The following is a 23,662-nucleotide window of genomic DNA, read 5'->3' as shown; positions in this document are numbered from 1 at the left end:
ATACTCTTGGAAGACATTTGATCAGATGTTCTGGGATACACGGATGATAGTCCTGATGGACCAGCATTGGGGTATACAGCCCTTTAACTCATGTGATTTCAGACCCACAGCATGTACGTTTCCCAAACCTTCGCGTTTGTAGGCCGATAAACCTCAGAAACCTCAAATACTTGACACAAATCACCTTATTCTGGGACGGGTTTGGTGTAGCGAGGCCCATATTGCGATTAGATGTACTCATCCATAGTCATTGGTGTAATTATGCAATAAAAGGGGCATGAACGCTTTAAAGCCATAAGTGCGGTTGTCAGTTTCTTTGAAGGCAATAGTAATTGTCATGTTCACTACCTCACCAATCAAATCCCCTACACATGTTCCTCTTCCCCAAAGTCTACCCAGCTTCCCCTTATAATACTGACGCCTATACGGGGGAACCAAGGTACCAAGTGCTCCTCCCTCAGTGCCTGTGTGCCGACGTTGCGTTGATCACACACATCTGGAGCTGGTCAAGTCGTAGTGTCTCCAGGGAAGGACTTCCGTACCTCAACATCCCTGTCTCGTCATGTCACTTCCTGGAAGCCATGAGCACCCGTCCCTTCTCCCCCGAAACAAGCCAGACTCCCTTCAGAGCTGATAGCACCCTCCTCTTTCCTGTTATTGATCCCACAAATTGTATGTGTTTCTGTGTTTCTGTGTGTGTATGTGTGTGTGTGTGTGTGTGTGTGTGTGTGTGTGTGTGTGTGTGTGTGCGCATGCTTGCGTGCGAAGCTTTATAACACTATTGCCTTGGCAAACTTTGACTTGGCATGGGCAGAACAGTCATTCCTTCCATACCTAACATACCAACCATGGGGCAACTTCCATACTGTTTTTATTTTATTTTTTTATTTTTGGGGGGGGGGTAGATCAGCTTTAATATTTCAGATAGATTGTAACTTCCATCAATGTAATTGTCTGCATCACTTCCAATCCCCCATATGTTTTTTTTCATACACACATACATATACACACACACATATATATATATATATATATATATATATATATATATATATATATATATATATATATATACAGTGGGGAGAACAAGTATTTGATACACTGCCGATTTTGCAGGTTTTCCTACTTACAAAGCATGTAGAGGTCTGTAATTTTTATCATAGGTACACTTCAACTGTGAGAGACGGAATCTAAAACAAAAATCCAGAAAATCACATTGTATGATTTTTAAGTAATTAATTTGCATTTTGTTGCATGACATAAGTATTTGAAACATCAGAAAAGCAGAACTTAATATTTGGTACAGAAACCTTTGTTTGCAATTACAGAGATCATACGTTTCCTGTAGGTCTTGACCAGGTTTGCACACACTGCAGCAGGGATTTTGGCCCGCTCCTCCATACAGACCTTCTCCAGATCCTTCTGGTTTTGGGGCTGTCGCTGGGCAATACGGACTTTCAGCTCCCTCCAAAGATTTTCTATTGGGTTCAGGTCTGGAGACTGGCTAGGCCACTCCAGGACCTTGAGATGCTTCTTACGGAGCCACTCCTTAGTTGCCCTGGCTGTGTGTTTCGGGTCGTTGTCATGCTGGAAGACTCAGCCACGACCCATCTTCAATGCTCTTACTGAGGGAAGGAGGTTGTTGGCCAAGATCTCGCGATACATGGCCCCATCCATCCTCCCCTCAATACAGTGCAGTCGTCATGTCCCCTTTGCAGAAAAGCATCCCCAAAGAAGGATGTTTCCACCTCCATGCTTCACGGTTGGGATGGTGTACTTGGGGTTGTACTCATCCTTCTTCTTCCTCCAAACACGGCGAGTGGAGTTTAGACCAAAAAGCTATATTTTTGTCTCATCAGACCACATGACCTTCTCCCATTCCTCCTCTGGATCATCCAGATGGTCATTGGCAAACTTCAGACGGGCCTGGACATGCGCTGGCTTGAGCAGGGGGACCTTGCATGCGCTGCAGGATTTTAATCCATGACGGCGTAGTGTGTTACTAATGGTTTTCTTTGAGACTGTGGTCCCAGCTCTCTTCAGGTCATTGACCAGGTCCTACCGTGTAGTTCTGGGCTGATCCCTCACCTTCCTCATGATCATTGATGCCCCTTGAGGTGAGATCTTGCATGGAGCCCCAGACAGAGGGTGATTGACCGTCATCTTGAACTTCTTCCATTTTCTAATAATTGCAACAACAGTTGTTGCCTTCTCACCAAGCTGCTTGCCTATTGTCCTGTAGCCCATCCCAGCCTTATGCAGGTCTACAATTTTATCCCTGATGTCCTTACACAGCTCTCTGGTCTTGGCCATTGTGGAGAGGTTGGAGTCTGTTTGATTGAGTGTGTGGACAGGTGTCTTTTATACAGGTAACGAGTTCAAACAGGTGCAGTTAATACAGGTAATGAGTGGAGAACAGGAGGGCTTCTTAAAGAAAAACTAACAGGTCTGTGAGAGCCGGAATTCTTACTGGTTGGTAGGTGATCAAATACTTATGTCATGCAATAAAATGCAAATGAATTACTTAAAAATCATACAATGTGATTTTCTGGATTTTTGTTAGTTCTAGATTCCGTCTCTCACAGTTGAAGTGTACCTATGATAAAAATTACAGACCTCTACATGCTTTGTAAGTAGGAAAACCTGCAAAATCGGCAGTGTATCAAATACTTGTTCTCCCCACTGTATATATACACACATACACATACACATATACACATACACACACATACACACACACACATATATACATACATCCATACACAGACACACACACACACACATATCCTTTTTAAAATCATATTTCCCTTCATTACTTTCCAACCCCACCACCCCTTCCCCAATTGGAGTAAACTAGTGAACAACAACGCTTAGGCCTCTACTTCCAGCCCATACATACCAAATACATTCTATGGACACAGTCAAATTCTACAATAATTATATTTTCTTTGTTTTTACTCCTGAACTTCCTCCAATCATTTTCATGATGTCCATCTGGTTTACTTCTATATGCCATATTTTTCAACTGTGCTCTTTCACAAAAGCTCTCAACCTATAACCTATATACTTATTATGGACACAGTATGCTTTACATTAGTTATATTGTTGTTATTAGTTGTTGTTATTAGTCCCATCCTTCAGCTCCATTCAACACCTCCCATCTATCTCGTAACACCATCAATATTGGATTTCTATTTGCCATATGTTTTTCAACTGTACTGTGATGTTTTACAAAAGTTCTGAACCCTTCTATTCCCATTGTTTCTACAGATCGTAAATTGAATATAAACATTTTTGCTAAAAGTATTATTATATTATTGATCGATTGACTATGACTTTTCAGATCACCCAGTAGTGCTATCTGCAGGGTTAGCTCCAGGTAAATATTGCAATCCTTTAGCCATTCCTGGACCTGTGTCCAAAAACAAGCTACAAATGGACAGTACCAAAACAAATGATCTAATGATTCTGTCTCTTCGCAGCCAAATCTGCAGAGCTGGGAAGATTGTATCCCCCATATAAATAACATTCTATTGGTAGCAAGAATTTTCTATAATAATTTCAATAGAAAAATTATAAGTTTCATATTTCATAAACACTATGCCATGGAATCGGTACATCAAAAATTTATTTCCAACTATTTTGCAATCTATATGGGACGGCTGTCAATCCTTTGGTCCTTAAATGAAACTGGTATACTTTTTTATTTATCACAATTTTCTTTAACTAATTATATTATTTAATGCAAGGACGACAGACAAGTTCCTTACTTTTTCCCCCTTCCACTTTCCTCTTCCATTTTTGTGGTAAGGCTGCAATTTGGTTGTAATTTTGGGTAGAGCAGACATTTCCATATGTTTTTGTTAGCTGCATGTGCAACATAACTCCACCAGTCCTACCGATAATATCATTTACGAAGATTATACCTTTTTTAACATTTTGTATATTTCAGTTTAACCACAATATTTGTTGCATTATTTGTTCTGTCGTTTCTGGAGGATTAAATTGAAATTGCAACCAACTTTCTATGGCTTGTTTTAGAAATAGTGATATTTGGGAGATTATTTCCTTTCAAATAATTTAAAGTGAGAGGTTGTAATCTGAATAAAGGGAAAAAGGCCATTCTTGAACATTGGGTGAGACAATCTTACTAATTTGCTAGAGAACCAGTTCGGATTTAAGTATAACTTTTGTATGACTGAAGCTTTTAGTGATAGGTCTAATGCTTTAATATTTAATCATTTCTGTCCTCCGAATTCATATTCATTATATAAATAGGCCTGTTTAATTTTGTCTGGCTTGCCAAATCAAATGGAATCCGTCATCCTCATTCATCCTCATTCATCCTCATTCATCCTCATTCATCCTCACCACTTTACTACCGGTATGCTTCAAGTCTTTGAAATGGATTTTAATAGTTTGTATACAGTTAGGTTTATGGCATTTGATTAGTGTGTGTAACCAGTCATTTAGTCTTTTACAAACCCTTTGTAATCTTCGGGTCCTTTAAATACAGAGTGTATTCATTAATGCTGGGTATATGTTATGGGGTGGTGTTTAGAGCTTTCCTTGACCAGGACAAGTGCAACTAACGCCTCAGTCAAAAGTGATATCCCCATTGTACACTCGTAAAAAAAAAGGTGCTATCTAGAACCTAAAAGGGTTCTTCGGCTCTCCCCATAGGAGAACCCTTTGAATAACCCTTTATGGTTCCAGGTAGAACCCTTTTGGTTCCAAGTAGAACCCTTTTGGGTTCCATGTATAACTGTTTCCACAGAGGGTTCTTCATAGAACCCAAAATGGTTCTACCTGGAACCAAAGATGGTTTTACCTGGAAACAAAAAGGGTAATCCTTCAGGGTCAGCTGAATAACCCTTGTGGAACCCTTTTTTCCAAGAGTGTATGTAGTATGCAAAAAGTAAGACCTCAAACCTGCAACTAATGTCACGGCCAGTGTGTGTAGATATGACCTCATCATGTCATCTCTGATCACCACACCATTAGGCTTCATACACACTGCTCCTGGCAACAACAAGGAAGTATTTTCATTGGTTCTAGCCATGTTAATCAGGGGGCGTGTCGACACAAGGTTGCAATTCATTGGTCGAGGGCTGTGCTTATGAGGCTTTACTTGTGATTGTTCTTCTGTAGTGTAGACGTGCCTGTGTTTCTCTTTTCCAGTTTTGAGTTTACATCAGAAAGAAGAAACTATTTGCATGGGTTCTTTTGAATAGCTAGGATTACTCTGAGAACTGATGTTGTTGTGGTCAGGGTTTCCAGACCTATATACCCCATATATAACCCCTATATACCCCCTATGTATTCCTCTACAGTATCTTTTGTATGTGACTATATGTTAGTGCCTTGGGGTGCCTGGAAAATAGTTTGAGATAAACCATTTTTAGGTTTTGAGTTCAAAATGCACATCACACAAACACATCACTAACACGTCTTTAAATGAATACATCACTTTATTTAAATAAATGCTTTGTCATAACAAAAAAAAAGACAAAGGTTAAAAGAGTACATAAATTACAAGTTGAATAAATATTACACAGTGATATTCACTTTAATAGTTTGAGATTTTTTTCATGAGGAGTTCCAAATGCTGACCATTTTATGTCACTGTCCTCTGGCACCAATAGGTATTTTTTCAGAAGCCAGTTAACACCACATGTTATTAAGGTAACTGACTGATTTTGTTTCGTTTCATCAATAAAAACGTTATGCATAAAAAAAAAAAAAAAAAGCTGTAGTTACTATTGTATCATGAACTGTGACCAGACAGAGAGCACACATCACTGTGAGTATGAGTACATAACCAGGTGGGAGACGAGGAATCTGAATAAGGCAGTGTTAGAGTTGAAAACAGATTCACACTTTAAAAGGAGGATAAGCGTTCAATTCAACCTCTCCAACACCTCAATCTACCACCATAACGCAAATAAAATTTCTAGAGAATTTCAATGATTCGTAGCTCGGTTGAATTGTGTCAATTGGTTGATTTGACGCAAAGGATTCAATGCCCTTAAACATATTTTCTTTGACCCAAGACTGAGACAAAGTTAGACTGCACCATATGGCTGGCCAACTGATTCAATAGGCTTCTGATGGACTGCTGCTAAAATGGAAGCTGGAGAGGGAGTCAACATCTAAACTTCTTGCTGCATTCCTATTCCTCAGATTTCCCAGGTCTCCTCGTGTCTGTTCCTAACTGTGTCTACTGTCATGCGATTGGTGAGCTCTCCGTGATGAGGGTGTGGCTAGGCTCTAAACGCGACCACTCTCCATGGTGCTCCGTCTCTCGCTTTCTCTCCCTCTTTCTTTCTTTCTTTCTTTCTTTCTTTCTTTCTTTCATTCTTTCATTCTTTCTTTCTCTCATTCTCTCATTCTCTCTCTCTCTCTCTCTCTTTCTCTCTCTCTCTCTCTCTCTCTCTCTCTCTCTCTCTCTCTCTCTCTCTCTCTCTCTCTCTCTCTTTCTCTCTCTCTCTCTCTCTGTGAGAGCAGCTAGATGAAAGTGGGACTGTTATGTGGTTGCTACTGTGCTGTACGGTGTGTTATTATCCCTTTATCCTTATTGGACGTTGGTGCTAGAACTCCCAGGCATGGACCACATGAGCCCCTGTCAACCATTACCCAGAAGGCCTTGCAGAGACCTTAAACTGTATCACACTACATGTTTAGCTTGTTTTGTTTTTCTACCCAGGCGGCGCTATTACAGGACGTAATCTGTGGGCATTTATAATGAAATTGATTTAACTTCTATGAGTGCAAGCCACTTTATTTTAAAGTGGACTGGGTGGAGGTGGGACGGGTGCCTCGCTGGGTATAGAACGACGTGGTGATCTGGGGTTTACCAAAGGGCGGAGGAGTTCACTTCCATGTAGGAAGACATTTTGGATGTGAAGGGTAGCAGGGTATAGTGACTTGTATTTTTCCACTAATTCTCGCTCCTAGTAACTGAGGGTATAAAGCTATAGGCCTGACATTTTGACCCCATTGTTGATGTTACAGCAGCTCGTTTGCCATTATGAGCTATTAAAAACAACTGTATCCTATCCATCACATTTGTATTACGAAAACGGAAAATATCACGTCATTATTGGACTACAGACTTAACTGAAGCTGGAATAAAAGCTCCTTAATTTGTTGTCTGTTGATGGCCTCCGTCTGCCTGGCTAGAGAAACTATGAACACTCAAGCTGTGGAATAGGATCTGATGGCTAGTAATGCCTCGTCCATCTTTTCTCCGACTACTGGCAGAGAGAGGCAGCAGTTTGCTAGTCTGTGTGCCCAACGATGATGTGCCTCGGAATTCTAACAATCACTTGCCTATTCTCTGGCAATCAAATACATCGGCAGTCAACTTTGAAAGCAATATTCTATCTTTTTGGTGCTTTTTGAAAATAAGAGACAGAACGGGTCCTCTGGTCTGCCTTGCCCTCACAGTCATACACAGAGAGGGATAAGCAGCAACAAATTCCTAATGTGTTTGTGGCACGATGACAAGAGCTATCCCACATCCCATTGAGTTACCTTCTCTGTACTACACCTAGACCTCTTGTCTTGGCAGGCTAGAAAACTATTACCCTGGGGACCTCTCAGCCTCAGCAGGGTTTCCGCCCCTTAAACAGCTACCACGGCACGTTCGCGTCACTATTCAAATGTGGATATGCATGTAGGAAGGCACTGCGACTTGCAGACAGATGAACATAAAACTACTCTTTCAACTGACCCTGCAGGTAGTGGTCAAAGATGCCCCCATTGAGCGGAAGGAAAACTGCTCACCATTTCCAATGCAAGTAATGTTGTGTTGTATTGAAAACAAGTTGTCGAGAAGGAGGGGTGGCATGCAAGCGAAGGGGGAAGTATATAGATGGGATATAGCTTTTTTATGACTGTTTCATATTCAAATAAGGATGGCCAGGCGTCATGGAACCATTCAAATTGTTTACAGGCTAAAATACACACGTCCTTTTCCAAGCACCAGTACATTGTATTTGTTTTGTTTTTTTAAAAGAACATTAGTTAATTTATAGTCAAAAGTAATACACCAAGGTTCCACTGTAGCCGTGGCAACGGACCACTTGGTTAAGGAACACGGCTCAAAAGTGGGCGGTTACTACTTCACTGAAGGCAAAAAGAAACAGTACAAACAAAATCACACAAGATTAACACCCTCGAGCAACTGAGACACAAAAAGAAAACAGCTAACCTCACTGGTGAATACAAGTCTGCAACGTGCTTTATCCTTCTTCTCACAATTGTTGCCCATACTTTAGCAAAACAAAGGATTACTGGTGTTAGTTATTGGGGGACTGTACGGTTGTTTAGCCTCATCCCACTATTCTTTAAGTCCCGGTTGTTGGGCCAAGCAGAGCTCGCATCAGGTGACAGAATGAGCACTTTGTGGCAGTATTCCCTTCACCAGTAGGGGCAGTGTTCTCCATTAAGTTCTGTGTTGCCCTGCATGGCAGTGTCTGGTAACAATAGGCACAGTTGGCATATCAGGATAGCTTCAGAGTCAAAGAGCCACTTACAAAGGTTTGTCTGTAATGATATTGCTTATTGTGTCAAACACTCTCCGTTTCCCATAGACATATGTTTCATAGGCTACTGGGAGAAAGCCATCCTCAAGACTACTTCAAGCACCAGCCGTGAAGATTGTTGTTTTTGTTGTTGTAAAAAGAAAAAAAGAGAGAGAGAGGAAAAAAATGTCATTCTTGTGTTAAGCTCACTCCCTTTCTCTTACACACACACACACACACACACACACACACACACACACACACATGCATGCTCACACAAACTTAGTAACACGTATCCAAGCAGGTTCCCTTATTGTAGTGCTCTGACAGAACCAAATACCCATATAGAGAGAGCATGACCCTCTCACGTTTCTTTTTTTTCTCTGCCAATAGAAGGTCTAGCTATGTTCTCTGACACCTCAATAGAAGGTCCAGCTATCTCCTCTGACACCTCAATAAAAGGTCCAGCTATGTCTGACACCTCAATAGAAGGTCCAGATATGTTCTCTGACACCTCAATAGAAGGTCCAGCTATCTCCTCTGACACCTCAATAGAAGGTCCAGCTATGTTCTCTGACACCTCAATAGAAGGTCCAGCTATCTCCTCTGACACCTCAATAGAAGGTCCAGCTATCTCCTCTGACACCTCAATAGAAGGTCCAGCTATCTCCTCTGACACCTCAATAGAAGGTCCAGCTATCTCCTCTGACACCTCAATAGAAGGTCCAGCTATCTCCTCTGACACCTCAATAAAAGGTCCAGCTATGTTCTCTGACACCTCAATAAAAGGTCCAGCTATGTCTGACACCTCAATAGAAGGTCCAGATATGTTCTCTGACACCTCAATCGAAGGTCCAGCTATCTTCTCTGACACCTCAATAAAATGTCCAGCTATCTTCTCTGACACCTCAATAGAAGGTCCAGCTATGTCCTCTGAAACCTCAATAGCAATAGATGTGAAAGACCAAAACAGTCCTGTTTATAATCAACGTGACTTATTTTAATTTTTTTCATCCGTTTTATGTTAGCGTTAAATGATACAAAGTTTGGTGCTTCTATAAAAATATATCAATACAAGTATATATTTTCATGAATCGTTAGTGAGGCTCCCAGCTCTTAGTGGTGGAGGGGCTAGAGCCCAGCTCTTAGTGGGGGAGGGGCCCGAGGGTCAAACAAGGGCTTAAACCTGCTGGGTTCCGTCTTTTAAGAGATGAGCGCACGGTCAAAAAAAAATAAAGATTTCAGGTGTCCTTTTTTCAAGCCTGTCCTTTCGTTCGTTCGTTCATTTGATTTGTTTAGTGTTCTTATTTTTTCATATTGAAAATCTCAAAAAGTGACTGGAGGGCGAAGCAGACAGGTGGGAGGGAAAGGAGGAGGTGGGGCCCTGGGTCAGGTGATCGGGGCGGGGGTGGAGCCGCCTATTCACTCATTGATGCTGCTGCTCTCCAGGTCCTTGCACTGGATGTCTCCCCCGCTGTAGTCTGTGCCTGGTACCTGCGAGCCGTACTTGTCCACGCACCAGCAGATGCCCCGCTTCCTGCCGCGAGAGGGCTTGCACTGTGGAGGCAATCGATGTGCAACGACAGGTGACAAAGAAAGAGAGAGAAAGACAGTGTAAGCATGAATATTATTAATATGTATAACTGATGTGTTAAACCATGAATAAGGATGCTGACAGAGGGAGACTGCTCACCTGTTTGCGTTTGAAGAAGCCCTTCCTGTCACAGTTGGGAAGGTACAGGGACAGGGCCATGACACGGGATGTGTCCTTCATTCCCTGGATGATCCCATCCAGCTTCCTCCTGCAAGGACCCTGTGGAGGAACGGCACAACTAACATTAGCTCCCAGTGCTAGCACCATGGGTGGAACAAAATCCTGCACTCAGTCAGCTCTCCCAGGATCAGAGTTGGACAACACTAACAACCTCAGCATCAGTATCAGCACAACATTAGCATGAGCCCCCGTCTTTCCTTCTCTCCAGTCTTGTACTTACAAACTCTGGCTCGTGCTTGTCAATGGGTAGTGGGGAGTAGTCCATGGGGCCAATGGAGCGCAGTTTGGCCTGTGCCCGCTTGCGGTCCTTGTCCTTGCGCATTGCCTGGATCTTCTTGCTGTTGATAAGGTCCTGCTTGGGGAGGAGGGGCACTTTGGCGGGCTGCAGTTGGTCCTCCGTGATCTCAGTGGTCAGGGTGTCCTCGTGTTCCAGAGACTCATGATCTACACAGGGGCAAGACAGGGCATACTTGTCACATTACCCCCACCTAAAATGTTCAAAAAGCTATTCTTGCCCAAACGAAAATATGGACTACCAGATGCTTTTCCCAGGGTTTGGGCCAACAAATGTTGCTTTTCCATTTGTTTACAAAGGAGGGGGCAGGATCAAGGATCGACAGCTGATTAACTACCTCTAACACTACTTCACCCCAGCTCCCACCATAAAAAACATCCAGCATCTACTAATGGAGGTCAAAGCAAAGCAAGTAAGTCTGGTTAAACAAGTCTGAATGCTGACCGAAAAAGACCAAATCTTAGCTCAGTCCCTTCTATTTCTTATTAAGGAGGTATGTGGAGTTTTTTTGTGTGACACAGAGGCCTATTTGGTTGATCATACGCTATTTTGGTAATACATGCTTACAGTATCTGGCAAGTCCCTGCAAAGACAAATATAATTAGGGCTATTCAAAGACTTCATATCTTTCACAGATCATACTTGGAGACGTTGATGTCATAGTAACTGAGGAGCCATGGCAACTGAAGCCTACGGCAGAGGTGAGCACATCCTAGTCTGAATGTACTGTATCATTTCATATCAAGAAACAGAACTTAGTACTATAAAATACCCTGAAGCCAGGAAGAAAGGCCACTGCTCTCCCCCTACCCCATCCCACCCCCCAGAGGGCACTACAGTCCACTACAGTCCTAGAGGTACATATGGAGGTCTCCCCAGCCTAGAGATTTGGGGTCCTGATCCCTTATCCCCTCTCCCCCCCGTTCCCTCCTTGGGGCTCAGCCCCCGTAAGCCAAGAGCACTAGCCTGCATGAGGTTCTCTTAGGCCACAGAGATGAGCGCTCCTCTCCTGCTTGTGCTTACTCTATCGTAAGCACCAAAGGCACTGTCATGGGATTTTGCCAGGCCCCAAAGGCACTTTCATGAGATTTTACCAAGCCCCAAAGGCACTGTCATGAGATTTTACCAGGCCCCAAAGGCACTGTCATGAGATTTTGCCAGGCCCCAACTGGCGAGTGGCCGCAGTGCCTGTAGACGACCGGGGTTATATTTATCCAGTGCAGCGGTGGCCATGGGGGAGGGCGTGGTTGGAATTCTGGTGCTGAGTGAATGTGCCAAGTATTGTTGGGGAGAGACAACCACGAGACATCGACAGACAGCTGAAGAGGGGGATGATTAAAAATAATTGAAACAAACCACATTTCAATGTTTTCGTAATTAAGTATAGGCGCCATTGGACTGGACTTACATGGCCACCTTGGAAATTTATTTTATTTATTTTTTATTTTATTTTTGGTCATTTAGCAGACGCTCTTATCCAGAGCGACTTACAGGAGCAATTAGGGTTAAGTGCCTTGCTCAAGGGCACATCGACAGATTTTTCACCTAGTCGGCTCGGGGATTAGAACCAGCGACCTTTCGGTTACTGGCACAACGCTCTTACCCACTAAGCTACCCACTAAGCTATCATGTCGCCACTGAGAGGTGTATTCCCGGGAATTGACGTCTGATGAGTCTGGACGCAGCAGGGGTGTCTGGGAGGGGGTGAGTTGGGGGATGAAGGGAGGATGATTACTGGAATTGGGACCCTGGTATCTGAACTGCCGTCCTCGCTTTGAAATCAATCTCACAACTCATGACTTTGAAGGCGGCTCTCAGTGTTTGGATACGTCCTCGACTCTCCCTGTTCAGACCGCCAGGGTTATAAAATGCTAGAAATAAGTTTGTCAAATGAGCTTTCCTACGTGCTCGATGCCTGGATGCTGGGGGGAAAAAAACTTTCATTTGACCAGTTTATTCAAAGTACCTCTGATGACAATGCTGCATACCTTTACATTTAAGTGTCTCAAGCCTTCAATAATGATTCCGTGATTCTACAAACCATTTTCAGAATCACCTACCACAAACAGGAGAACGCATCCCCCCCTTCCATTTTACAAATACAAGACACACTACGTCATTGGCCTACTTTACATGCAGCATGGGAGTCACTTGTGATATTGACTCTAGACATTTGAGCATCTTCCGAAAATACTGCCAGGTCTCATCATGATTCATGACATTCACATTTAGCCTAATATGATTTGGGTGGAGAAATATCAGATGGAAAAATGTCAGCACTCCAATTACATTAGCAGTACGATTTGAGAAACAAGCTCATTAGCTCAAGTAAGTCATGAGTGAGGGAGATGAGAGTTTGTGATACTTGTGTGTATACTGTAGGCTTGTGAGGAAATATTGGATGTTTATATTGGATGTTCTATTGAAATATGGGATGGTAGAAGGGTTTTCTTCATATAATTTGATGGTGAAAAATGAACATCAACCCTTTAAATATATATATAACTATTATTACACAGTTTAGTGTTGAGAATTATTTCAGAACATCAAATAAAATGCTGTTGTACTTCCAATTCACAAGCTGTGCCTGCAATTCAAAGACATGGAGACAGAATGTTTGCAGACAATTGGAGTCTCTCTTTCTCTCAAAAACTCAGTTTTTCCATGCTTAAGGTCCCCAGCTTGTAAAAGAGGCTTAGTAGGCCTGTGTTTAAGTTCTGAAACCCTGCCAAGATGCTGGCCTCCAGCCAAGACAGCAAGGTCACGTGCAGCCCCCTCCATTCAGCCCAGGCTGAAGAGGTATTGGTATCTCTCCCACTGCTCGCGCTAAAGTTTTCATTAACACAAGACGAACGGAACAGGCAAACAATGTGCAACTGATATGCCTCTGTTTAAAAATTTACATGTGCGCAGGGCAATTATGCTTCATGAATATCCCAAGTTTCTTGCAGCCAGGAAGCCTAAGTATGAAAGACAAGCCACCCTTCTTTCAGTTGTGTCTCTCTCTCTCAGCCAGTCGTTATGAATCCAGTCATACAACTTGGGGTGGAAAATGCGGCACAACAATGAGATGCATAAATTCTCATTGGCTCACACACCTTACACCACTGAGTGTATCCTAGTCAATGGCTATGTTGCTAGCACAGAACACCCTCTGAAATTACACCTTTACAAGATCCTAGGTCTTGAGTAGAGGTGCTGTTAATCCAGAGGACGGACGGACGGGGGGTATGCAGTGAGATAGTGATAACGGAGCAGGAAGTCCTCTGTCATTATCTTTTAAGTCACAACACTGGCCAACCACGACTCCCCCAGTCTGATTCCGCTGCTTAATATTTCAAGGCTTCAGGACAGAATCCATGACCTGATACCTCTACCACTGTAGCACAGAGAAGGAGATATGGAAAACCCTTGGACCAGAATGAAACACTGCACTTCAGTCATTCAATTAGAGGTAGGTGATCCAGACCAAGAGCATTCGTTCTGTAAGGATCTAAACAAAATGTACAGCCATTGGAGAACATTCAATTCCACATCGAATGGCCTTGCAAAATGCTTACTCGTTGTGGCACAACTCAACCACTGCATGCTTCGGTTCGGCTTGAAAAACAAGAAAAAAGCAGCAATAGTACTGTTTGTCCATATTGAGACGCCATAGCCAGTATACACTTCCTCAAAATAGTCTGATTTAATCTAAGATAACTCAAGAAATCTGTCATTAATTTTGACGTTTTTGCAGAGGAGATCTTAGTCTCATAATCTAAGATGTTTGATGCAGTATTTCTCAAGTGAAAAAATGAGCTGAAAACGAGTCGTCTCTTGTTGAATGACAACAAACACTTCATTGAAGAATCCCTACTGTTTACCAATCACCGACGAAGGGGCGTAGACTTCAGCTACCGACTTTGGCTTGCCTTCAGGAACATTTTTTGTGTGCACGAACAGCAGAAAAAACCCTTGCTGTATACCAAAACAAACAAAGACGTCACAAAATGTAATCATAATACATGCACAAACTGTCCCGAACTGTTTCGGATGGGAAGCACGCGGACGACCTTTAGAAGAACATGTTGGTTTGTTGTCATTAGTCCTGTGACATCATCAACTAAAATAGGTGTTGAGTTAGTGTCAATGTTAAGTGCTGGTGGATGGTCAAATCAAAGCCATGTTAAACTTATCCAGAATTATATATTTTCCATTCACTTTATTGACACTTTTAGACCCTACTACCTGATTTGCTTCCAACAACACGTGCCTTAATAGAAGATGTCTTCATTACATCTCCAAAACGAATTATTTACAGATGAAATGTAGCATTGGTCTTTAGAGCTTTTCTTTCTGCTTTAAATAAAAAAATGAGTCGTTATAAAAAGTGTCATCAAAATTCAGGTGGCATCTTTATTAACACACCCTTTGGCAGTGCTAAAAAAAACAGATTTGGTTGGACAAGGTGGCCATGATGTTACTGCTTCATTCAGTGCAGTATGTTTGTTGTACAATATGTGTGTGTTGTTGGTTCAAAGCTTCATTCTGTACTGTCACGACTTCCGCCGAGGCTGCCTCCCCTCCTTGGTCGAGCAGGCTTCGGCGTTCGTCGTCACCGGCCGTCTAGCCACTGCCGCTCCATATCTCATCATTCCATTTGTTTTGTCTTGTCAATTACACACACCTGGGTCATATCCCCTCATTAGTCTGTGTATAAGTGTTCCCTCTGCCCCCTTGTCCTTGTGGGTGATTGTTTTATGTGAGTTGAGTGTAGCTACTCGTACCTTGTATTGCCGGGGTAGGTTGTTCCCCTGTGCATGTATTTTGTTGCCGCTATCCAGCTCAACTGTGTACGACGGAATAAACTCTGTATTCGGTGATGTACCCTCCTGACTCCTTCTAATCACACTCATCACAAGTACAGTATGTTTGTGTTGTTGGTTCCTGTTTTGAACCTTCTTTGTTTTGAACCTGTTAATTTTTGTTGTCCTTGGCAAAGCGTTTGTTGTTCTCTACTGAGCACGACCCTGGTGTAAGTGTCAGCCAGTGGAGGCTGGTGGGAGGAGCTATAGGAGGACAGGCTCATTGAAAAAGCTGGAATGGAATAAATGGAACGGTGTCAAACACATCAAACATATGGAAACCACATGTTTGACTCCGTTCCATTGATTCCATTCCAGCCATTACAATGAGCCCGTCCTCCTATAGCTCCTACCACCAGCCTCCACTGGTGTCAGATACATGCTAGACTGATTGCTGTAAAACTTCACTGGAAGAACTCATTCAAGTGTGCCAACTGCCAAGTAAGTTCTCTAGCTTGAATACTGTGCATGGGAACAGTGTCATAGCTTGGCCCTAGAGCATGATTGTAGACCTTACATTGACCATTTGTTTCCCATGATTAACACATGCGTGTCCATGGCACAGCATTCTAGAAAACCAGAACCTACACCAAGGAAGATTTCATGATAAACTGTCTCACATCAATCTGAAGAGGTTGGTTATATTTAGCGTTTAACAACATCCACTTCTGCGAGGAGGGGGTTCAGGGTGAGTGAGTTGTAAAATCACCCTCAGCAATGGTCTTCTCCTTATGACCTAGCAATTAAACCGTCAAACAGCTGTGGCCATCTCTGGTTGAACTGGACCAGGACTGATAGGGCCATTTGTGTGTAATGTACAGCAGGTGTTCTAGTATACCATCTACAGTAGATAGGCCAACCAAGCTGCCTCACACCAAAGTGGATTGTCATTGGCCTCTTTGTTAAGGGAGATTGTCCGATGTATTTGGGAATATAACAATGCAGTGGCAATGTGTAACCCTAACCAAAACCAACCCATGCTGGCATTCTGCTGGTCTGTCCGTTCAGTTCACATGAGGACAATTGGTGTGGAGCATCCAGGAGCTGTATGAGGGAGGGCGGTTATTACAGGAACACCGAAAAAATAAATACTTGAAGTTGACCCTGCTACTGTAAAATGTTTCCCTAAGATGGCTGGGGCTGTATCTTAAAAATAATACTTAATAACCCCTTTAGTTCTGTCCTTTCAAGAAGAGTACAGAGCCACAAATCACTTGGCACATGCATTAAGCTGTCAGGTTAACACCACATTTTGGGTGCCAGCATTTATTTAGTCCCATAGCCATTGTAAATTGTGGTAACAAGGACAGGTGACAAACAACTGGCTTCTTCGCATTGGCTTGTGATTGCACAAAAACTTGTAAATGCACCACCAAATAGGCAAAAAAATAAAGATATATCTTGGCGCACAAAAAGAAACCCCGAACTCAAAATTGTTCTGTTCTTTTTGGGCTTTGGCAGAAGCTGCATTTGTGTTGATGCTGTGTTTATAAAGCACAACGTGCTTGTTGATGTGCAAGTCAAGCTTTCTAGATTCATACACTCTCTTTAATCATCTTCTTGTTTCTTGGCAAAGGGCAATCTGTTCAAACATAAGGCTCTTTCACAAGCTCAGAGAGCAAGGGGCCTTATGCCATGGAGTCATATCTGTTGCAATGGAATCATATCTGTTGGCATGGAGTCATATCTGTTGGCATGGAGTCATATCTGTTGGCATGGAGTCATATCTGTTGGCATGGAGTCATATCTGTTAGCATGGAGTCATATCTGTTGGCACGGAGTCATATCTGTTGGCATGGAATCATATCTGTTGGCATGGAGTCATATCTGTTGGCATGGAGTCATATCTGTTGGCATGGAATCATATCTGTTGGCAGGCGTTCTAGGTTCTTGTTCTTCTGGGCTAACACAGTGAACTGAGTGGCCAGCAACACAAACCAACTCCTATGCCCAGCCATCCGAGCTAAGCACCATTTCCTTGGAACACAACTCAACAGTCAACAAAAGATGCTGGGTGACACCAGACTTCTGTAGAGATGAGAGAGAGACAACTGAGTAGTGTGTAGTTTGGCGACATCGCATTACATTGTTATACCCATGTCATGCCAATACATTTGTGAGAAAGAAATAGAGAGATAATTCAATGTTATTCCCTCTCCTTCAAGAAACAGATCTGGTATTTAAAGTGGCAGTCCCCCTTTAAAAGCATAAAGCCTTTATAATATGTAGATTGTTTCAACTGGTTCCAAAGTGGCTTTTTTTCTGCTAGGATGCAGTAGAATTGCATGAATGCAGCCCAGAGATGGAAACTATTGGGACCCCTGAGGATCCGTCTTTGGACACTTGACCTGTCCTCTCTGTGTCTGCCAGCTGATCAGAGCAGGTTGAAACACTACCCGGCAGGAAACTGAAGGCTCATGTCTAATTCCAATCAGAGGAGCCCTTGATGGACGGCCCTTCAGAGAAGAGCAACCGGAGGCATTCTGCTGAATCACTGCACTGCGCCTGGTCAGGGGCAGGAAGACGGACGCGATCCGGTTACCACAGAAGTCAGCATTCGCACACATACACAAATGCATGCACACACACACACACACACCCACAGGCTTCAGACAGAGTGCGTGTTGGAATTCAATGTCCTGGATCAGAGTGCTACTTTTATTCTAGACAAATGTACTTGGGTTTATTTCAGTTATTGCTGCAAGTATTTGTGGGATGTTATGTATAGCCTTGCTGCCATTACTACAGACAATGGTGACCTCTTGAATGGGCTGAATTCCATTTTTTTTTGGTGATTTCATGCATGTCCCCCAAGGGAGGTACAGTACATGTAGGGTGTAGCCAAAGCATAGCATGAGTCTTTCAACCTGGCCAAACAAAGAATAGGCCTAAACCACTAGCATTAATCAAATGTGGCTTGTCACCAAAACGTGTATTTAGCCTAATAGGTTCTGGTAACAAGTGACACTCTAAATCATGAATCATCTAATACCATCTGTGACCTCTAAATGTTGATGTTTAGTTAATTCAAACCTAACTCCACTTGCCCCACTGTGCACACACGTCCACAGACTCATGCACACACACCATCAGATGTGATCTTTGAGTGGTAATCCATCTCTCAACACCACCCACAGGGGCTAAACTTCAATTCAGTTTTGACAAGGTCCATAGCGCCAGGAACAGAGCCCTCTTCAGTCAATTACAATAAGAAAGACCGGATATTACAACCCAATCTCCAAATAAAACTGCAGCAACAGAATTAAACCATGGTTTGAGGTTTTAATTACACCATGTGGTGCCATATTTTAGCTGTCAGTCAAATTCGGCAAAAGTGAAACTAAAATTTAAATGTAGGCATTCATTCAGAATGGTTAAGGTTAGGGCTAAACATACGTGTAAGCATTAATTCGGAGTGGTTAAGTTAAGAGTTAAGGTTTGGTAAAGGCTTAAAACACAAAAACAAAAAACGAGTGCCTAGCACTGGGATTGTACACAAAACCATCGGAGTTGGAGTCTGCGATTTAAATATAATCCGGTACCTGCAGAAACGGCACCTCCTGGTGTATCCCAGAAGAGAATGGGATGGGTCATTATATGTTGGAAAATATTAATATTCTTTGCAGGCCGCAATTATGTTTGCAAGAAATGCAGGTGTCCAACAAAGTGAAAGGGGATTTAACTAATTAGAACAGCAGCAATGACGTATTACCACATTGGCTACAATGTGTTCTCACACAAGAATGGAAGTCCAGACAGGCACGTGTCTGTCTGTGGCGAGGCAGGGACACAGCCCTGTAAACAAGCATGCAGCAGAACGCTTTGAGTCTACCATACTGTATTCATAACGAACACAATACTGCGACTGCAAGCTAGAGAGCAGCACAGCCCACTGCTGCGCACACAAACTCACTCAAAACTAAACTGACAAGTGCGTCAGCAGCAACTTATAGTGAATGTTGGTTTTACGCACAGACCCGCACAAATAAGATCAACACTCAAAACAGCTCACCAGTATGCCTATTTGCATTCATTTATATCAAACTACCTATTGCTATGGAAGTCTACGCAATAGCGGTGTTATTATGTGCACGTGCTGTTATTGTGGCATTGTGATGAAACGGATACAGTTTGCGATTGAATAAAGACCCAGATTCACTATAAAGCCTGCCGCATTAAGACTGACAAATCGGACAGTTTGCGCGTATATGAGAAGCTCATGTAGGCTACCTGTGCAGTTATTTCAAATGTGGATTCCAAAACGAAACAAAACGTCTACAATTCCATTTACCGGGGCCAGTATAGCTGCCTGAAACTGAATTTCAACCCTGCGACAATATCATGCTGTTGTATTTTACACAGCCCCATCTTCCGTGGCTCCCCTAATCGCATGCATTCACTGCGTCTTCTTACCTATGGGTGGATGGAGGGGTTTGTATCCTTTCTCGTTCGTGCACACCCCCCTGCCATGGAGGAGCGCGTGAAGGGGCTTCTCCTCTCCATTCCGCGGCAAGCAGCGCAAGCCATGGGTGCATGTTCCGGTGTAAACACCGCACGCCTGACCTTCCGATAGGGCACAGGTTAGGCAGCAACCACAGCCAGGCTCCTTCACGAGTTGACAACCGACGGGGACCGGGGGGCACATAGAGAGCGCCTTCTGGTCACACGGCTCGCAGGGTACATATGAGCCAAAGCACCCGGTCAGCCCCAAGAAAAATGTCACCAGTAGACAAAAACTGAGAAACATATTCGTCTTGCAATTGACAAACACCAAATGTGAATAAAATTGACAGGCAATGCCCGTGCGTTAAATGATCCTATTTATAAATTTTCAAACCAGTCCGCATCCAAATGGAGAGAGTGCTTTCAGCACACTCAAAATAAAATAACAGTCAAAATAAACGGAACAAATATATTCTTTACAAATAAAAAGTATTCACAGAACAAGTCAAAATATCACCTAAAGTCTACACTTTGGGGTGCAATATTGTTTTTCTTAATTGACAGAAGTGATGTCCTCTCTGGCTGCAATGCAATTCTTTACACAAAACCTGGATTTTCCCCCCTTTGAAACCGATTCCAATACTTTCCCATCCGGAGAAGTTTTCTGAGCAGACTGATCAACTTCGGACCAGGCTTGCCTTTTTTAAATCAGCCAAACCCAAACCCCTAACAATGAATACGCCTAACTAGGGAAGGGAGGCGCACTTGTTCCATGTCTTGTCAAGTGGCCAACCTTTTTGAGCAATTGGATCAGTCTTTCACCCTGAAGGCTGAAGTGATGCCAACTGCGAGGAGCAACATAAGAAATCAACGCAACCTTAATCAATACATTTAAATAAAAACACTTAATCTGGAGGCATGATTAGATTCCACGGGTACGGAATACGTGCTTTTGCTAGGCGAGCACACACTTCTTTCTACCCCTAAATGTTTTCCACATCGTCTCACAGATGAAGCAGTGCACATCGATTAACTTAATCCTACACAAATGGCGAAACAGTTTTCTTAGATCATGAAAACGTTTGAGACAGAATGAAGGTCTTCGTAGATTGAATGATCACGGAGAGAATACAGCGCTTGGCTGCATCTATCAACCACAGTACTTTGGCTACAATGTCGGGGTGAGAACCAATAGCTGCCACAGCCTTCAATGTCAGTAGAATGCTACATTCTGCATAAACGAAGAGTGTGAATACAAGCACTGTATTTGTTTTGTAGGCTACTGAAAGCATTATCTGGCACACTATCAATCTTGGTATGAGCAGCAGTGGTGGGGTCATGCAATAAGTATGTATTATCTATCAACATTTCATTTCCCCAACATGTTGTTAAAATGTGTTAATATGAATGTCGTTTTTTAAATTATGTTTGTGCTTAGATCAGTAGGCCTTCACGTATGTATGGGAACCACCAGGCAATGCCAGGAGACTTTGGCTCTCGCCTTCCATGCTAAGATCTCCGTTTTGTATTCACTCTAAAAATAGGTGTACTTTAAAGCCTGCACCTGTTCTCTCCATTGGACACCATTTCTGATACAAAGGTAGCCAACTGACTGTTTTAAATACGTGTGTGTGTGCATACGTGTGTGTGCGTGCGTGCGTGGGTGGGTGGGTGTGCACATGCATGTGCCTGTTACTCTCAGAGGGGGAGAGAGAGTGACTCATAACCTTTATGCAGATGGTTAACGGTCTGACAACTCCAATTCAACATGAGACCATCATTTCATGCACAAGAGCCTTCTAGGATCACTTAAGCATGTGTTCCTCAACATATGTAAACCAGTGGAGGCTGCTGAGGGGAGGACAGCTCATAACAATGGCTGGAATGGAGCAAATGGAATGGCATCAAACACATGGAAACTATATGTTTGATGTATTGATACATTCCACTGATTGGGCTCCAGTCATTACCACGAGCCTGCCTTCCCCAATTAAGGTGCCACAGACCTCCTGTGATGTAAACTACATCAGCCACATGGTGTTTCCTTCTCAGTAGCTTTCAGCAAATACACTCTGCAGTTACAGTAACCTTTGACCTAGGTACAGACTGTTGTGTTTTACTTTCACAAACATTGGCTAAGTGAAGGCTGCTGTCTTTTTTTTCTGAATTTGGAAACATTCACTCACTTGTTCATCCAGTTAGTAGGAGATACTTGCTGCAGCCTTGATTTATTTGAGTCAGTTTGACAGTTGACCACTAGAAGGAGCTGTTACCATGCTTCCCAATGGACCAATATCAAGAGCTCATTATGGGACAAATACCCAGAGCTCATTATGGGACCAATATCCAGAGCTCATTATGGGAGTTCACATAAAACAAGCTCCCACATTTGTCCACAAAAATAATCAACAATCAGCTTATCTTTGAAATGTCAATGTTCATGACCACCGTGTGCAAGGCTGACTGAATTAAATGGCTTGTCAGGGAATATGAAGGCAGCCACAGGCTGTTCCTTGAATGTTGTCTCCTGTATTTGTACAAAATGATAATTATCTGAACTAATAATGGGGGCCTCAAATTAAAACAAATGGGCAGTGTGACGGCCTCGAGGAAGAAAATGGGCCGGTGTGCTTGAAATGCCAGGGCCGATTTTTGGTCCCAATCCGCCCCTGATGCAGTTTGTGCTTTAATGTAACTCAATCGGAAAAAGGGGGAGACAGATATACAGAAATATTATGTTCCATGTCATGGGTCTTATACTTGACCTATTGAACTACAGAGTTTATTGTGAGACATGAATATTAACTATGCAGCGCTACCATTGCCCCTACTAACTGCATGAACAAGTGAGTGAATGTTTCCAAATTCAGAAAAAAAAAAGACAGCAGCCTTCACTTAGCCAGTGTTTGTGAAAGTAAAACACAACAGTCTGTACCTAGGTCAAAGGTTACTGTAACTGCAGAGTGTATTTGCTGAAAGCTACTGAGAAGGAAACACCATGTGGCTGATGTAGTTTACATCACAGGAGGTCATCTATCACTCCAGTGTTAATACTAAATTGTAATTATTTTGCACTATGGCCTATTTATTGCCTTACCTCCATAACTTACTACATTTGCACAAACTGTATATAGATTTTCTATTTTGTTATTGACTGTATGTTTTGTTTATCCTATTATGTAACTCTGTGTTGTTGTTGTTTTTAATCGCACTGCTTTGCTTTATCTTGGCCAGGTCGCAGTTGTAAATGAGAACTTGCTCTCAACTGGCTTACCTGGTTAAATAAAGGTGAAATAAAAAAATAAAATAAAATGCAGTACTACTAATTAGATGTTTCTAATGAACTTTCTGTACAAGCACCACATACATGCTTTACTAGTCATCCTCCTGCTATTGTCATGTTGTCTGTATGTCTTTAGTACAGAGACGTGTCCAAACCACTTGAGAACATGTCTGCAGTGTCATTTCATCAAAGTGATTACAATACATTTTGCATGATATAGTGTCTATTCCTTTGAATCATAGCATTCATTATTGTTCTGATCCATTCGTTAAAGGAGCTTGAACATAGTGGAGTGCCCACTGGCACTGCCTACCCAGCAAACCGGGAACATTCCCAGGACATTAGCTAACATTCCCAGGACATTAGCTAACATTCCCATGAAGTTCTAGTCAGGGTTGTATCTAAACATTAGGATGATAACATCCCAAAAACGTTAAAATAACGTTTTTCATAACACAATGCTATTTTAAATATCCTTGGAATGTTCTCCTA

At 42.6% G+C, this 23,662-nt stretch overlaps 1 protein-coding gene across 2 annotated transcripts; it reads right to left on the bottom strand.

The window, feature by feature from the left end:
* Window positions 1-4,193: 4,193 nt before the first annotated feature.
* LOC311122701 (insulin-like growth factor-binding protein 5) lies at window positions 4,194-20,755 on the bottom strand. 2 transcript variants are annotated; one of them, XR_014612492.1, is made up of 5 exons: window positions 19,858-20,755; window positions 10,523-10,746; window positions 10,222-10,341; window positions 9,043-10,085; window positions 4,194-8,979 (listed from the first exon to the last, which is right to left on the bottom strand). XR_014612492.1 is itself a non-coding variant. In XM_084197034.1 (4 exons), exons 1-4 carry the CDS (start codon window positions 20,189-20,191, stop codon window positions 9,951-9,953), a joined length of 813 nt encoding a protein of 270 aa, XP_084053160.1. In that variant the 5' UTR covers window positions 20,192-20,755; the 3' UTR covers window positions 4,194-9,950. The 2 variants fall into 2 exon arrangements, 1 of the variants encoding a protein (XP_084053160.1); XM_084197034.1 differs by having other exon boundaries at window positions 4,194-10,085.
* Window positions 20,756-23,662: the final 2,907 nt, after the last annotated feature.

Source organism: Coregonus lavaretus (assembly GCF_964263955.1).
Source record: "Coregonus lavaretus genome assembly, contig: HAP1_SCAFFOLD_373, whole genome shotgun sequence".
Taxonomy (NCBI): domain Eukaryota; kingdom Metazoa; phylum Chordata; class Actinopteri; order Salmoniformes; family Salmonidae; genus Coregonus; species Coregonus lavaretus.
This window is presented reverse-complemented; position numbering and strand designations above follow the sequence as displayed.

Coding starts and splice junctions, on each gene's coding strand:
- LOC311122701 (XM_084197034.1), bottom strand. CDS start 20,191: ATGTTTCTCAGTTTTTGTCTACTGGTGACATTTTTCTTGGGGCTGACC. Junction 10,747..19,857: donor ACCCCTCCATCCACCCATAG/GTAAGAAGACGC, acceptor GCCCCTGTGTAG/ATCATGAGTCTCTGGAACAC. Junction 10,086..10,221: donor GCTTCTTCAAACGCAAACAG/GTGAGCAGTCTC, acceptor TTGCCTCCACAG/TGCAAGCCCTCTCGCGGCAG.